At 41.0% G+C, this 14,739-nt stretch overlaps 1 protein-coding gene and 1 long non-coding RNA gene across 5 annotated transcripts in view; both read left to right on the forward strand.

Moving 5' to 3' along the window:
* LOC117546962 (mitogen-activated protein kinase kinase kinase kinase 4-like) overlaps positions 1-14,739 on the forward strand; it is a 103,278-nt gene that overhangs the window by 20,740 nt on the left and 67,799 nt on the right. For all 4 annotated transcript variants that reach the window (XM_034217402.1, XM_034217400.1, XM_034217399.1 and 1 more), the window contains exons 4-5: positions 13,025-13,150; positions 13,304-13,414. In XM_034217402.1, coding sequence (XP_034073293.1) covers positions 13,025-13,150; positions 13,304-13,414 — 237 coding nt within the window. The remainder of the gene's footprint in view (positions 1-13,024; positions 13,151-13,303; positions 13,415-14,739) is intronic.
* On the forward strand, positions 3,829-4,746 carry LOC117546963. The gene is made up of 2 exons (XR_004569104.1): positions 3,829-3,935; positions 4,528-4,746. It is a non-coding gene; the product is annotated as an uncharacterized LOC117546963 (long non-coding RNA).

Below are 14,739 nucleotides of genomic sequence, written 5' to 3' on the forward strand. Positions count from 1 at the left end.
TTATGTTTAAGAGACCACATTTAATCTTCCTGTTTTGTTGCACTATAGTAGTTGTTACATTTACTTTTATTAGGTTATTATGTATGACACCTCTATTAGGTTTTACCTTAACTTGTCCTTGGGCAGACACACACACCGCTAATATTGGGTATTTTATTGGGTTCGGGATTCCTATGGATGACTGCCTAGGAGAGAGCGCAGAGAAGAGACTATGACTGTGACTCCGCCTCCTGGTCTCAACTCCAGTTTGTCATGGATTAAGTCCACAAAGCCCTGAAATGTTTGCCGAAATGAGATTTGCACCTTCCAAAGTAGGATGAATGCCGTCTCTCTTAATCAGACCAGGTTTTCCCCAGAAGGCTGTCCAATTATTTACGAAGCCCACATTGTTTGCTGGGCACCACCAAGACAACCAGCGCTGTAATGATGACATGCGGCTATACATGTCATCATTGATCAGATTGGGGAGGGGACCAGAGAAGATTACGGTGTCCGACATTGTTTTAGCATAACTACACACCGACTCCACATTAAGTTTGGTGCATTCTGATCGGCGTAAACGAACATCATTACCACCGACGTGAATAACAATCCTACTGTATTTACGTTTATTTTTAGCCAGCAGTTTAAGATCCGCCTCAACGTCGCCCGCTCTGGCCCCCGGAATGCATGTGACTGTGGAGGCTTCGGTCTCTAAATTCACGTGTCTCATAATAGAGCTACCAATAACCAGAGTTGGCTTCTCAGCGGGTGTCTCGCTGAGTGGGGAATATCTGTTAGATACGTGAACGGGTTGGTGGGGGACCTGCGGGTTTCGCGTTATGCCCCTTCTGAACAGTCACCCTGCTGCTCGGGAGCATATATACTGTTGGAAGCTCAGGTTCAGTTCAAAACTGTATCCAGTCATGCCAACGAGGGTCTGTTTCCTGTCTTGTGAGGGGAAATATTCAATGTATGCTTTCCCGAGGCCAGAACCACGACGAAGTCAGTGGTTGACATTTCGTGTTAACACTGTTCCTTCAGATGTTCGAGCCTGTATTGTACTGTGTGCGCGGCATTTCACAGACCAAAGCTTCGCAAACATTGCAGCGATTCATGCCGGTGTTGCAGTATAACGTGAGTCATGACAACTGGCGACATTCTATTATTTTCGTCATAGGAATCCGGGGCGTGTACATTGAGGACCCATTGTTGACTTACCATGTTGATCGCCTCGTTTGTCCTTTACGTTCATCTTTTGCTATATCTGCCTTCCTAAGATCACTTTGATGCACATTCAGTACTCGTATGTGAGGTTGTGGGTGAGAGGTGGATATCGTGACGCTTACAGGGAGGTATCGAACATTACAAAGTAGGTGACTGTGGATGCCTGTTCAAAATATTGCAAACTTGAATAAATCATTTAAATTATATATTTGTGTCCGACTTTCATTTGTACATCGTTCTTAATGTGATGTATAGTAGCTCTGATAGCTGTCCATACCTTCAGACAGCCTAAAAGTAAAACACAAGTTGTTTATTCACAGCACGACCGCTCATCGAGATGACTGGATCACTCATGACAAGTTGTGATCAGCTCCGATTAAATTGTGATATAAATGCTGTAGCTATTCTCCAGGGAGCCCGTTTTTTTAATGAAATACCTGTATCCCTCTCATCACAACAAGACTCTACACTGTGCAGGAAAAACAATTACATACATGAAAATAACCTTGATGCATGGGAATGAATCACACAAACTATCTTCCGTGGCTATACTGATGTCACAGTAACGGTCAACCACAGAAACGTAAGTCCAGCGGGGCACAAGCTCAATACATATAATACAGTAGTTCTATTATGCCTTTAAGCCTATACGTTTAACCCATAAGAACCCGGACCCATTTCTACTTTTGGGGAAATTAAGGGGAACGTCATTTAGACTAAATAGACCACCTAGAACACATTTCTGACAAGTAACCCCCCCTAGTGTCAAATATCTGAAATGTGACATATGTGTCACATTGGGCTTTAATGGTAAAGTAACTCTTATTTATAACTTCATTAATGAGGATGATTTTTTGGTTTACATTTGTTTGAACATACTTGAATTGAAGAATAAAGAATATGTTAACTAAATATAATTGAATCAGCTAAATTAACTGAGCAGATCATAATCATATTTGTAATTGTGCATATATGTCACTCCGGGTTTACTGTGAATGTTTAGGGTTAATGTCCCGATGTGACATCAGTGTCACAGCAATATTTATGGCATTTGTTTCATATCAATTTCATCAATAAATGTTTCTACAACAGGTTATATGTAATCAGAATCAGAAAAGAGCCGAAGACAGCTTAATGTTTAACAAATGACATGTCATGTAAGCATTTGTATTCTTAAATCGCTTGAATGTTAACTTTAGCAACAAAAAACCTTTCCAAATGTAGATAGTTCTGTCACATGTGTTAGCCTGGCACATGGACATCTTGGACATGTTGTTATGGGAACACAAAAGCAAATGACAAGGACCATAACCCACCAGACTGTTCAGTGTGTGTCACTTAGGGACTTAAAAAAGGCTAAAGCTGTATAAGGAACTTTCCAGAACATTTAAAGTTCATGTGACACCTGTGTCTAAGCAATTCTGTCTGCACCATGAGGACCCACTGATATAAAATGCTTAACTGTCTAAGTTGCAACCATGCACTTTTTGGAGGGCTAAGCGCCAGCTTGACATATTTTTGGCTTCATTTATAGAAGGAAAGACAACAGTGATAGTTATGTTTCAGAATAACATTTATTGGAAATTGTTAGAACAATCTCACTGGTCACCGGCTTGAGCTTCAATCTCAGGATCCATGTATTTGTGATCAAAAGTAGGCTAATATAAAAGTAGTGTAAGTCATTACATTTCAGAGACAGTAATATTGTAATGTAACGTAGCCTATTACTTAAAAAAGACAGTAATAAGTAATGTACTGTATTACATTTTGGAAGTAACTTGCCCAACACTGCAGATGATCCAGTCATCTCGATGCTGCATTCGGGCTGTGAATAAACAACTTGTGTTTTACTTTTAGGCTGTCTGAAGGTATGGACAGCTATCAAAGCTACTATACATCACATTAAGAACGATGTACACATGTTTTATATGTATTCAACTTGTGCCCCGCATGACTTACGTTTCTGTGGTTGACCGTTACTGTGACATCAGTATAGCCACGGAAGATAGTTTGTGTGATTCATTCCCATGCATCAAGGTTATTTTCATGTATGTAATTGTTTTTCCTGCACAGTGTAGAGTCTTGTTGTGATGAGAGGGATACAGGTATTTCATTAAAAAAACGTGCTCCCTGGAGAATAGCTAGCATTTATATCACAATTTAATCGGAGCTGATCACAACTTGTCATGAGTGATCCAGTCATGTCGATGAGCGTTCGGGCTGTGAATAAACAACTTGTGTTTTACTTGTAGGCTGTCTGAAGGTATGGACAGCTATCAGAGCTACTATACATCACATTAAGAACGATGTACAAATGAAAGTCGGACACAAATATATAATTTAAATGATTTATTCAAGTTTGCAATATTTTGAACAGGCATCCACACAGTCACCTACTTTGTAATGTTCGATACCTCCCTGTAAGCGTCACGATATCCACCTCTCACCCACAACCTCACATACGAGTACTGAATGTGCATCAAAGTGATCTTAGGAAGGCAGATATAGCAAAATATGAACGTAAAGGACAAACGAGGCGATCGACATGGTAAATCAACAATGGGTCCTCATTGTACACGCCCCGGATTCCTATGACGAAAATAATAGAATGTCGCCAGTTGTCATGACTCACGTTATACTGCAACACCGGATATGCACAGCGTAGGACACTGAAGGACGATGCTGTTCCTACTTTGTTTGGACCAGCTGGAGATTTGGGTACACAACCTGTAAGTATGCATTGTTGTTGGTGTATTTATGATGTTTAAAACAAACAAGGTATCTACCACGACTGTTTACATGGGTAAACGTTTTTCGGGCTGCTAAGCCATTGACACAGTGCTAACCAAGTTGCTAGCGTTTCCATATATCAACTCCAATGTCAGCAGATGGCCTTACATGTATCTCATAGCAGGAGAATGTCTGCATTCACACACAAAATACTCATAGACAGTATACTCCGGGTAATTTACCGTACGGTCAGTCGCGAAACTTAATTGCATTATAGTTGGCGTTCCTAGCGTGTATGCTATCAAGCTAAACAAGAAGGCTACCAAGAGCTAGACATGCTAGGGAAAACATTGTTTGTATGCCAGCTACAATGAATGACCGAACGTAGCAGACTACCCATATAAGATTGCAATTGTAAACATGTTCTTGCTATTCTAATATGAACCACTAGCTGTTGTTCATAGTAGGTTGGCATATTACACTGAACAACTAGCAAACGTAGATTAGCATATTAATCTAGCTGGCAAGCTAACAAACCTAAAACAACTAAGTTTCTCTAATATTTTGTGATTTGCATTTGATTTCATCCAGCCAGATCAGGAAACTCCTGGCGTATCCGGCGGACAACACATGACGGGATGACCACTCTGATGCGTCGTCCTAGAAAGCCCCAGCACCAGTTTACAAAGCTGCGATAGGCAAGATGCCGAAAACGCCTATAAGGGGAGGAATGGATGATATACAGTGTATATATGTATATTTACACATGTTCATTTTGTACATTTCTAAAAATAAAGTTTGATGGAAATACTTAGTAGCCTTTCTTCCCTGAATTATATGCTCCTATAACATATCATTCATAGCAAACCATGATTTGATTTTTCATCAAACACAGTAGTAATTTATTACAGGTAAAAATAACTTACTCTTCTTCCGTTCTATGCCTCAAAGGTCTATAATCGAATCTGTACATGTTATATGGAGGTTCTGCAGGGTGTGGGGTATGTATGGTGTATATCTTGGCATATAATGTTGTGTGCTACTGTTGGTGTTTTCAGCTAGCTGGCTACATAATGTTGTAACTGTCAGACGTTTTCCACTTCGGTAGGCATCATGACGCAGTTTCCACAAGTCCTAAATAACAGCAGTTGTAGGTACAGTTCGGTTAGTTAGCGTATAACATATACGGCTGTACCGACGCCATTGTAAAACTGATGTTCCGCTCAGAGCCGAAAAAAGCACTGTGTTGGTCATGGGCGGAGCCTCTCTGGTGGTTGACTAATCAGAACAGAGTGGCCGAGCTGACCAATCGGAGCACACTGGGCTCACAGGGAGGGGGGGGCAGGAGCTCCAACAAGCCGTTTAGGACAGAGTGAATACACATGCTGTATACAGAGATGCTATGAGAAACCAATGTGAGTTTGGAAAATTTCACAGTATAAATCTATTTTACACTGAACAAAAATATAAATGAAACACTTTTGTTTTTGCTCCCATTTTTCATGAGATGAACTCAAAGATCTAAAACATTTTCTATATACACAAAATAACCATTTCTCTCAAATATTGTTCACAAATCTGAAAAAATCTGTGATAGTGAGCACTTCTCCTTTGCCGAGAAAATCCATCCCACCTCACAGGTGTGGCATATCAAGATGCTGATTAGACAGCATGATTATTGCAGAGGTGTGCCTTAGGCTGGCCACAATAAAAGGCCACTCTGAAACGTGCAGTTTTGCTTTATTGGGGGGGTCTGGGGGGGTCCGAAAACCAGTCAGTATCTGGTGTGACCACCATTTGCCTCACGCAGTGCAACACATTTCCTTCGCATAGAGTTGATCAGGTTGTTGATTGTGGCCTGTGGAATGTTGGTCCACTCCTCTTCAATGGCTGTGCGAAGTTGCTGGATATTGGCAGGAACTGGAACACGCTGTCGTATACACCGATCCAGAGCATCCCAAACATGCTCAATGGGTGACATGTCCGGTGAGTATGCTGGCCATGCAAGAACTGGGATGTTTTCAGCCTCCAGGAATTGTGTACAGATCCTTGCAACATGGGGCCGTGCATTATCATGCTGCAACATGAGGTGATGGTCGTGGATGAATGGCACAACAATGGGCCTCAGGATCTCGTCACGGTATTTCTGTGCATTCACAATACCATCAATAAAATGCACCTGTGTTCGTCGTCCATAACATTCGCCTGCCCATACCATAACCCCACCACCACCATGGGCCACTCGATTCACAACATTGACATCAGAAAACCGCTCACCCACACGACGCCACACACGCTGTCTGCCATCTGCCCTGAACAGTGAAAACCGGGATTCATCCGTGAAGAGAACACCTCTCCAACGTGCCAGACGCCATCAAAAGTGAGCATTTGCCCACTCAAGTCGGTTACGACGACGAACCGGAGTCAGGTCGAGACCCCGATGAAGACGACGAGCATGCAGAAGAGCTTCCCTGAGACGGTTTCTGACAGTTTGTGCAGAAATTCTTTGGTTATGCAAACCGATTGATGCAGCAGCTGTCCGAGTGGCTGGTCTCAGACGATCTTGGAGGTGAACATGCTGGATGTGGAGGTCCTGGGCTGGTGTGGTACACGTGGTCTGCGGTTGTGAGGCCGGTTGGATGTACTGCCAAATTCTCTGAAACGCCTTTGGAGACGGCTTATGGTAGAGAAATGAACATTCAATTCACGGGCAACAGCTCTGGTGGACATTCCTGCTGTCAGCATGCCAATTGCACGCTCCCTCAAAACTTGCGACATCTGTGGCATTGTGCTGTGTGATAAAACTGAACATTTCAGAGTGGCCTTTTATTGTGGCCAGCCTAAGGCACACCTGTGCAATAATCATGCGGTCTAATCAGCTTCTTGATATGCCACACCTGTGAGGTGGGATGGATTATCTCGGCAAAGGAGAAGTGCTCACTATCACAGATTTTTTCAGATTTGTGAACAATATTTGAGAGAAATGGTTATTTTGTGTATATACATTTTTTTTTAGATCTTTGAGTTCATCTCATGAAAAATGGGAGCAAAAACAAAAGTGTTGCGTTTATATTTTTGTTCAGTGTATATGTATATGTCATGTGACATTGGGATGTAGGAATTTATGGTCATTTTCCAGCAATTAATTGAGTAACATAATAAAACATGTTAAAGGGGACATATCATGCTATATTTGAACAATATATTGTAGGGCCATACCTATATAAAGTATATAAATTAGGGCTGTCAAGTTAACGCATCTGTATTTTTTTTCCTCGGCCGCCCCGTAGTTTCAGAGCGCATCGACTTTAAAATACCATCTACAAGTTGATGCTGACAGCCCCGCTCCTGCTGCCCGCTTGCTGCAGACCACACTTCCACGCTCACCGGCAGGCACCGACTGGCCATCGTTCAAATGATAATAACATTTGCATAAAGCATATTTGTCCACTCATATGTTGATAAGAGTATTACAAACTTGAAAAATATTCCTCTAAGCAGGTACATTTAGAACAGATAAAAAATGTGCGATTAATTTGCGATTAATCGCGATTAACTATGGACAATCATGCGATTAATCACGATTAAATATTTTAATCGACTGACAGCCCTAATATAAATATATATATTTTTTCAAAATACCAAACAGATCCTGCATTTTAGCCATGCCTCATTTCGCTCTATTTGCTCTTTCTAGCGTTGTTTTTGCAGGGGGCTGATTCTGTGAGCTGCAGCTGACCACGCCCCCCCTGCAGGAGAGGGGAGCGTGCTTTGAGATCAGCTGCTGGGCTGTCAGAAGAGGGGGAGAAAAAGAGATCTCCGTCCTCTGTGTTTTATTCTTATAGCAGTAAGAAGAGAAGTAATAGGGCAGAAACCCTCCTTTTTACGCAGCGGTCCAGACATAGACATCAAACGGCGACACATATTCAGTTGCCAGTTACTTTGGCATTAGGGCAGGGATATCTAGATACTTTCCAAGGTTTGACATAATGAATTGTGCTACTTTTAAAGCAAGCAACGATGTTTTCAAATCTGTAATCAAAAAGCTCCTCAAAAACACTATCGAAGCAGTTCCTGCCGTTGCTACGTTAGTTCAAACAGTAACAACGGACTATTTTTTTTAGCGGATTCATGTCAATTTAAATCAATACATACAACTATTTTTTAAATCAATAAAATCATTTTCTAAATCCATAAAAGCATTTCAATTAATATTGGGAGTCATATCGTTACTTTGTTGAGAATGTGGCCATGTAATAAGCGGGATAATGTGCACATTGCATAATGTGCCTTCATGCCGATCTAGATCCCTCCGCTTCGCGTCGGGCTCCTGATCAGCCTGTCGGTGTTCTTTTCCCCATAATGACCGCGTCGTTGCACATTATCCCTTACATATGATTATATAGAGTCATTATTCATTTGTTTTAAAGCAGGAAGCGCAAACGCTTGCCTCGGGGAGGGAGAAAAAGAGCCGGAGAATAAACAGAAGGGCAACCATGGAAACCATGCAAGGGAAGTCTTCTTCGCTGCTTTTGAGGCAGACTACAGCGCCACTTACAGGCCTGGCATATGTACTGCAGCGTCTCCAGCGCTTTCCAGCGGCAATGGCCGGCCGTGGCCCAACCTCTCATTCCCCTGATAGGTGGAGAATTGACCACTAAGCGGAGCACCCCTTGTGTGACGTAGAAAATAATTCAAATCTGGATCAGATCCGTTACAGCCCCTTTTTTTTTAGAGATTTGGGTATAGAGGAAAAGAGAGAGGGTTGTATTTTCTGACACTTGGTGAGTTCCCCGACACACCGGGGACACATATTCATGTATAAAAGACGTACTAAAGTGCATTTTTTATGATAGGTCCCCTTTAAATAAACAAGATTGAGAACAATATTATTGAATTAGTTTTCAGAAAAACAGGTACTACGAACTGAACTAACCTTAAAGGAGACATGTCATTGACATTCATGTCATTGACATGTCATTGACATTCCACTGATCATAATTCCATTGTTGAGGTCTACTAGAATAGATTTATATTGTGCAATTTTCCAAACTCATTGGTTTCTCATACAGCATCTCTGTAAACTACGTGTATTCACTGAATTTCACTCTCTGCCTTTAACGGCTCGTTGTAGCGCCAATAGCTCCAGCCCCCACCCTCCCTGTGAGCACAGTGTGCTCTGATTGGTCGGGACGTTGTGAATCGCGCTGAGCTCCGTGGAGGTGTTGTTTCCTTGTATAGCGATACACAGCGAAACTCATCCTGAGCACACACAAAGTCACAGCCGAAGTAAAAACAATAAGTGTCGCTTGATATTGAGTAAGAAAAAGGTTGATAAACGCTGTGAGAATGGGTCTGCAGAGAGAATTTTGCCTACACTGTGTGTGTGTGTGTGTGTGTGTGTGTGTGTGTGTGTGTGTGTGTGTGTGTGTGTGTGTGTGTGTGTGTGTGTGTGTGTGTGTGTGTGTGTGTGTGTGTGTGTGTGTGTGTGTGTGTGTGTGTGTGTGTGTGTGTGTGTGTGTGTGTGTGTGTGTGTGTGTGTGTGTGTGTGTGTGTGTGTGTGTGTGTGTGTGTGTGTGTGTGTGTATTGCTCAATTTGGACCAATCAGCGGGGGCTTAACGTAACGTAACGGCTCCACGGATTGGTCCATTTCGTTCCGAGTACGGGTTGACATCATGCCGTACCCGGAAGAATCAAATGGACAATGACGTATCTCCAACGAGGCGTTTTGGGGAGGTATTTTATGTGTTAGAGTTTTACTCGCTACAGGGTGTACTTTGAGGGTTTGTGACTCTGCAGACCGTTTACATGCATAAAAACCTTCATAACACACAAGGGATCGGGTAATAACCGGAAAAGCATGACATGTCTCCTTTAAACTGGTTGATGCTTTATACTTTGTCCCAAATCAGATTTTTGCAGAACTGGACCCTGGTTTATTTCCTGTTGATGAGATTGTGGGTCTCCTGTGTTGCAGACAAACTCTTTAGCAGGAAATGCTCGGCTATTATCTCCCTTCTCACACACATACACACACAAACAGAGAAAGAGAGATAGTGGGGAGGGGGGGGTGGGGAGAGGTGCTCCAGACACAGGCAGGAGGCTTTTGTGTTTTAGAAGGAGGTGAAAGGTCAAACACTGCCTTGTCATTTGCTCTGCTCCTGTCCTGTGGAGATTTAAAGGAGGTCAGTGACTGGGAGAAGCTCTCTGTTGTTCCTCTTGTCTGATTAACAGCCACATCCAGCTCCTCCATCGCTCCTCCACCCCTCCTCCTCTCCTCTACCTCCCTCAGATTTAGGGGTTCAGTGAATTGGAGAAGTCACAAGTCATTTCCGGGATTTATAGCTAGAAACAAAAATGGTCGCTCCGTTTCCTGTGCAAGCTTTCTTGGTCTTTGTGTCCCAACCCCGGTTGTTTTGTCGAGACATAGCTGTAGTTGAAATAAGGTCAACTATCTGAGGCCACTGAGAGGTCAAGCAACAATCTGAAAGAAGATGCTTTTTCTCTGGATTTGTAGGTGTTTGCCTTGTAGGTACTCTATGAGAATAAAAAAGGAAAACTTTTAAAGTGCCACCTTCGACTTTTGAAGATACACTTCAACATTAGCGGGCTTATACATGTTTCTAATGTAAGGTTTAATATCATTCTTGAAGGAAGAACAAACAGGAAGCGAGGATCGAGTGTAACTTTCAAAGCAGAAGTGTAGACTGGATTTTTTCAAGTGGCGTTGTATTATCTAAAGTTGATGGAGGTCAGCACATCCCCAGATTGGATAAACAAACAGGAGTAACAAAACAGAAGCTAAGCAATGTTATGCTGTGAGCAAGAGCCACAGCATAACTTATTTTAGCCACCTGAAAAAACAAAAGCAGTGTAAGTGTACGCACTTTTTAGTATATTTTATCCCTTTTTGAGGGGAAACTGAATATCTATGCTGCCTTCAAAGACACTAAACTCCATTGACAAAAACTCTCATTAGTGTGAATGCTGTGCCACCGCATTCCACTATAGTTCTTTGAATCTTTATTCCCCTTATTTCAGCCAATACTTTGGCTCTCCATAACTTCATCTTATTTTCAGCTACAGAAACCATTCAAATATTAAACTATTCAGCCTTTTCAGGAATCGAAACCTTCAAATGATTACAAGACCTTCAATATTCAATTCTTATTCAGATTTTTGATATCTTTTACACTTTTTGAGATATTTAACTTAGTTTGGAGCTTGGTAGAGAGGCCTTTTTCAGATTTTAACTTTAGAGTGGATGGAGCAGCTCGTTAAGTCTTGAGTGCTTTGATCTCAAAACAGAATGGAGCAGTGCTTGAAATTCTCCCCCAATTTTTTTTTAAACTTGCCATAATTCCCAAACCCTACACTCCTCAGACATATTTTTTCATGAAAAACGTAGGAAAACCTCTCCTAGGTTGGAAAATAAAATTAAAATAAGAAAAAATATTAAACAAAATGCCTCTTGAGGGCATGAAGAGACAAAAAGTCCACCTAGCTCCCAATTGATTCCCATGTTAAATTGTTCCGGATCTTTCTTCAGAGCAGAGAGAAGTACACTTTAGACAAACTGCTCCCATCTCCACATTTTACACACAAAACCCAAAAAAAAAACATTTCAGTTCATTGGGGTTCCCTGATGCTCACGGTCAGGTCATTTTTTTATAGGAGCCATAGTTTTTGAACAGGTGGCAAAATTGTCAGAAATAATCCTCAATTCATTCTTAATGGCACTCAGTGCTGCAGTTGGTAAATCATCATAAGTCGTCACCATGGTAACCTTTGATCTCTGGGTTTACACACACAGGTGTTTGTAAACATTCAATCACTACTACTTACATTTAATATCTTTATTTAACTCCTTCAGCCTAATTTCAGCTGCAGGAACCATTCAAATATCAAACTATTCAGCCTTTTCAGCACATGATGGGAAACTTTCAACTTTTTCAAAATATGTTATACTTTTTAAAATTATACTTTTTAAAATATTCAGTTTTTTAAAGTATTTTTTTAACATGGAAGTTATTGCAATGCATTTGAGCTGTAACAATTAACACACACACACACACACACACACACACACACACACACACACACACACACACACACACACACACACACACACACACACACACACACACACACACACACACACACACACACACACACACACACACACACACACACACACACACACAAACAAACACAGGCCAAAGGCCTTTGCCCACCTAACCATTGTTTTTATGGGTGGACCTCCCATTGATTGATGTCAGACATTTTAAATATTAAGCTTCTTCACTATTTTTCCTCCTCTTCCAGTTGAACATTTCACTTTCAAGTGTTCAACAAAGTCATTGCAATGCATTTGAGCTGTAACAATTTGATTCAAATCATTTCACTTTTCTGCATTTCTCTGCTAAGTCCAGCCACACACTTACTTGGTTTTTGTAGCTAAAAGCAGCTACCATTCAACTAATAACATATTCAGCTTTTTTTGCATTTTCAGCTAAATTCAGCCACAAATGTTCACAGTTTACAGCATGGAAATGCATTTTCTAGTTGTACTGATCTGCTGCTGCCTCTATCTGTCAGTTTGTGTGAGTCACTGTCTGTCTTTGGTTTTGGTTAATGTCATGTTCAGCAATGTTCTCCATTTTCCTGACAATAACAGCCTCACAATAACACAAACAATCCTGCCGATCGAGACCAACATCTCAAGTGTTATGCAAATGAAAACTACGGTTTTTGTCAATGGAATCTGGTGGCTTCAAAGAGAGCATAAATACTGCTTTAGAAAGGAGTGCAGAAGAACATTTCATATCTTTCGTGCTTTCACTCCTGTTTCTCCAAACTAGAGGCATGCCGACCATCATCTACTGTAGTGTAGGTATAATACGCTTACTATGAGTACTAATACAACCCCATTCAAACAGTCACAGCTACCACATTAACCCTTTCCTCTGGGAAAAGGTTGCACCAAACAAAACTACCATCAAATGGTCTGACATTAATGTTTTCAAATCACCCAAATGTACTTTAAAATACATGTGGTTTGATTTCTGTATCTGTTGTTTTATTTAGGAAGAAGAAGAGGAGATCAAACTGGAGATCAACATGTTGAAGAGTTATTCCCACCACAGAAACATCGCCACCTATTATGGAGCTTTCATTAAGAAAAGTCCTGCTGGACAGGACCACCAGCTCTGGGTTTGTAATGCTATTTAGTTTAAATAAAGAATACATTAATCTTACTGTTACCCTATTTGGTTTATTGTGAAATTAACACATTTTTTTCCGTTTTATTATGAATATACAATAAGATCTTTCTCATAATAATCACTGATGTACTGTTTGATGTAGTTGGTGATGGAATACTGTGGAGCCGGCTCCGTCACAGATTTGGTGAAGAAGACCAAAGGGAACTGTCTGAAGGAGGACTGGATAGCTTACATCTGCAGAGAGGTGCTCAGGGTAAGGATGACATTAAAAACACACACGCATACTGTATACACACACACATACAGACACACTCACTGGAGCATACATATATTCAATTGTTTAATGGGAATTCAAGCCTCTACATAATAGCCGCGTTCACACCGGAGTACTTTTCCCCTTTAGTTCCGTTCCTTATGTTGCGTTCACAACAAAAAGAGTACTTAGTGCCGGGAACTTTTACCCCCATTGTTAGTGCCTGCTAGAGAGGTGGTACTATCCTGGGGGGAAAAAGTGCCCCAGTTCTGATTGGCTGGGCGAATTACAAACCACGCTCCGTAAAACTCTGAAAAGTTTTTTGTGAAGCCGCCATTGTATTTGTTGCATTAGCATTATTAGCATTAGCCCCGCGCACCAACGGACAGAGACTAACTTATGGCAACACAAAAAGAAACATGGGAGCGGTGGAGATCAGGAGGTGTCGGCGTTCTGGCGATTTACTCCGGGGACTTCGGGTGGCAGGATACGCCGTGAAGTTGTTTGCGGCCTGCCAGTAAACCCAAAGCAGAAGAAGACGAACTGACGTCAGCGGCTCATTTGCGTGATCTTCCCTCAGGGAAAAGTACTCCGGTGTGAACGCGATCGGTACTTAGTGCCCTGGGGTAATAAGTGCCGGAAAGTACGCGGTGTGAACGTGGCTAATATCGACAATGCAAACATCTACATCCCAGCTCTCCTATGTGTAACAGAAATACAAAACAAACAATAATGAAAGTAAAACATATTACTGAGAATATAAAGAGAAAAGAATAATTAATGAAGCAAAACTACCAACAAAATAATAGATATTTAAAATAAAGTGTTAACGGCAATTCCAATAAATGTTGTTTCAGTTAAAGTTAAGTTATATTTCTTGAAGCTGACATTTTATCATCAAAATAAATGATATAATACAAAATCAATATATAAACAAATAATATAAATATAATACATATTATATAAATATATTGTTGTTTAATTTATAAATACATTATATAAAAAATAAATACATGTTATATTGTAAAAATAAAGGTTGTTTATATGCCGTGCCTGTGAGTTGTTTTGTTGTGATTTTCCAACTTCAAATAAACCATCCCCTTATCAACCCAGCAGTTATGCATGAGGGAAGCAGTTCTTGATAATGACTTGTGTTGCTAAAAGCCATTTAAAAAAGCAACAATTTGGGCTCGACATGAGATTCAAGATCTCTTTGAACAATCCCGAAATCTCACCACCGAATACATTCACACTATATTACTGAACTTGTATAGCAGACCCAACAAGGGAACTTTGTTTCGGAGGTGTTGTTCCGGCTGTGGCCC

The sequence above is a fragment of the Gymnodraco acuticeps genome, unplaced genomic scaffold (genome assembly GCF_902827175.1).
Source record: "Gymnodraco acuticeps unplaced genomic scaffold, fGymAcu1.1, whole genome shotgun sequence".
In the NCBI taxonomy this organism is placed as follows: Eukaryota; Metazoa; Chordata; class Actinopteri; order Perciformes; family Bathydraconidae; genus Gymnodraco; species Gymnodraco acuticeps.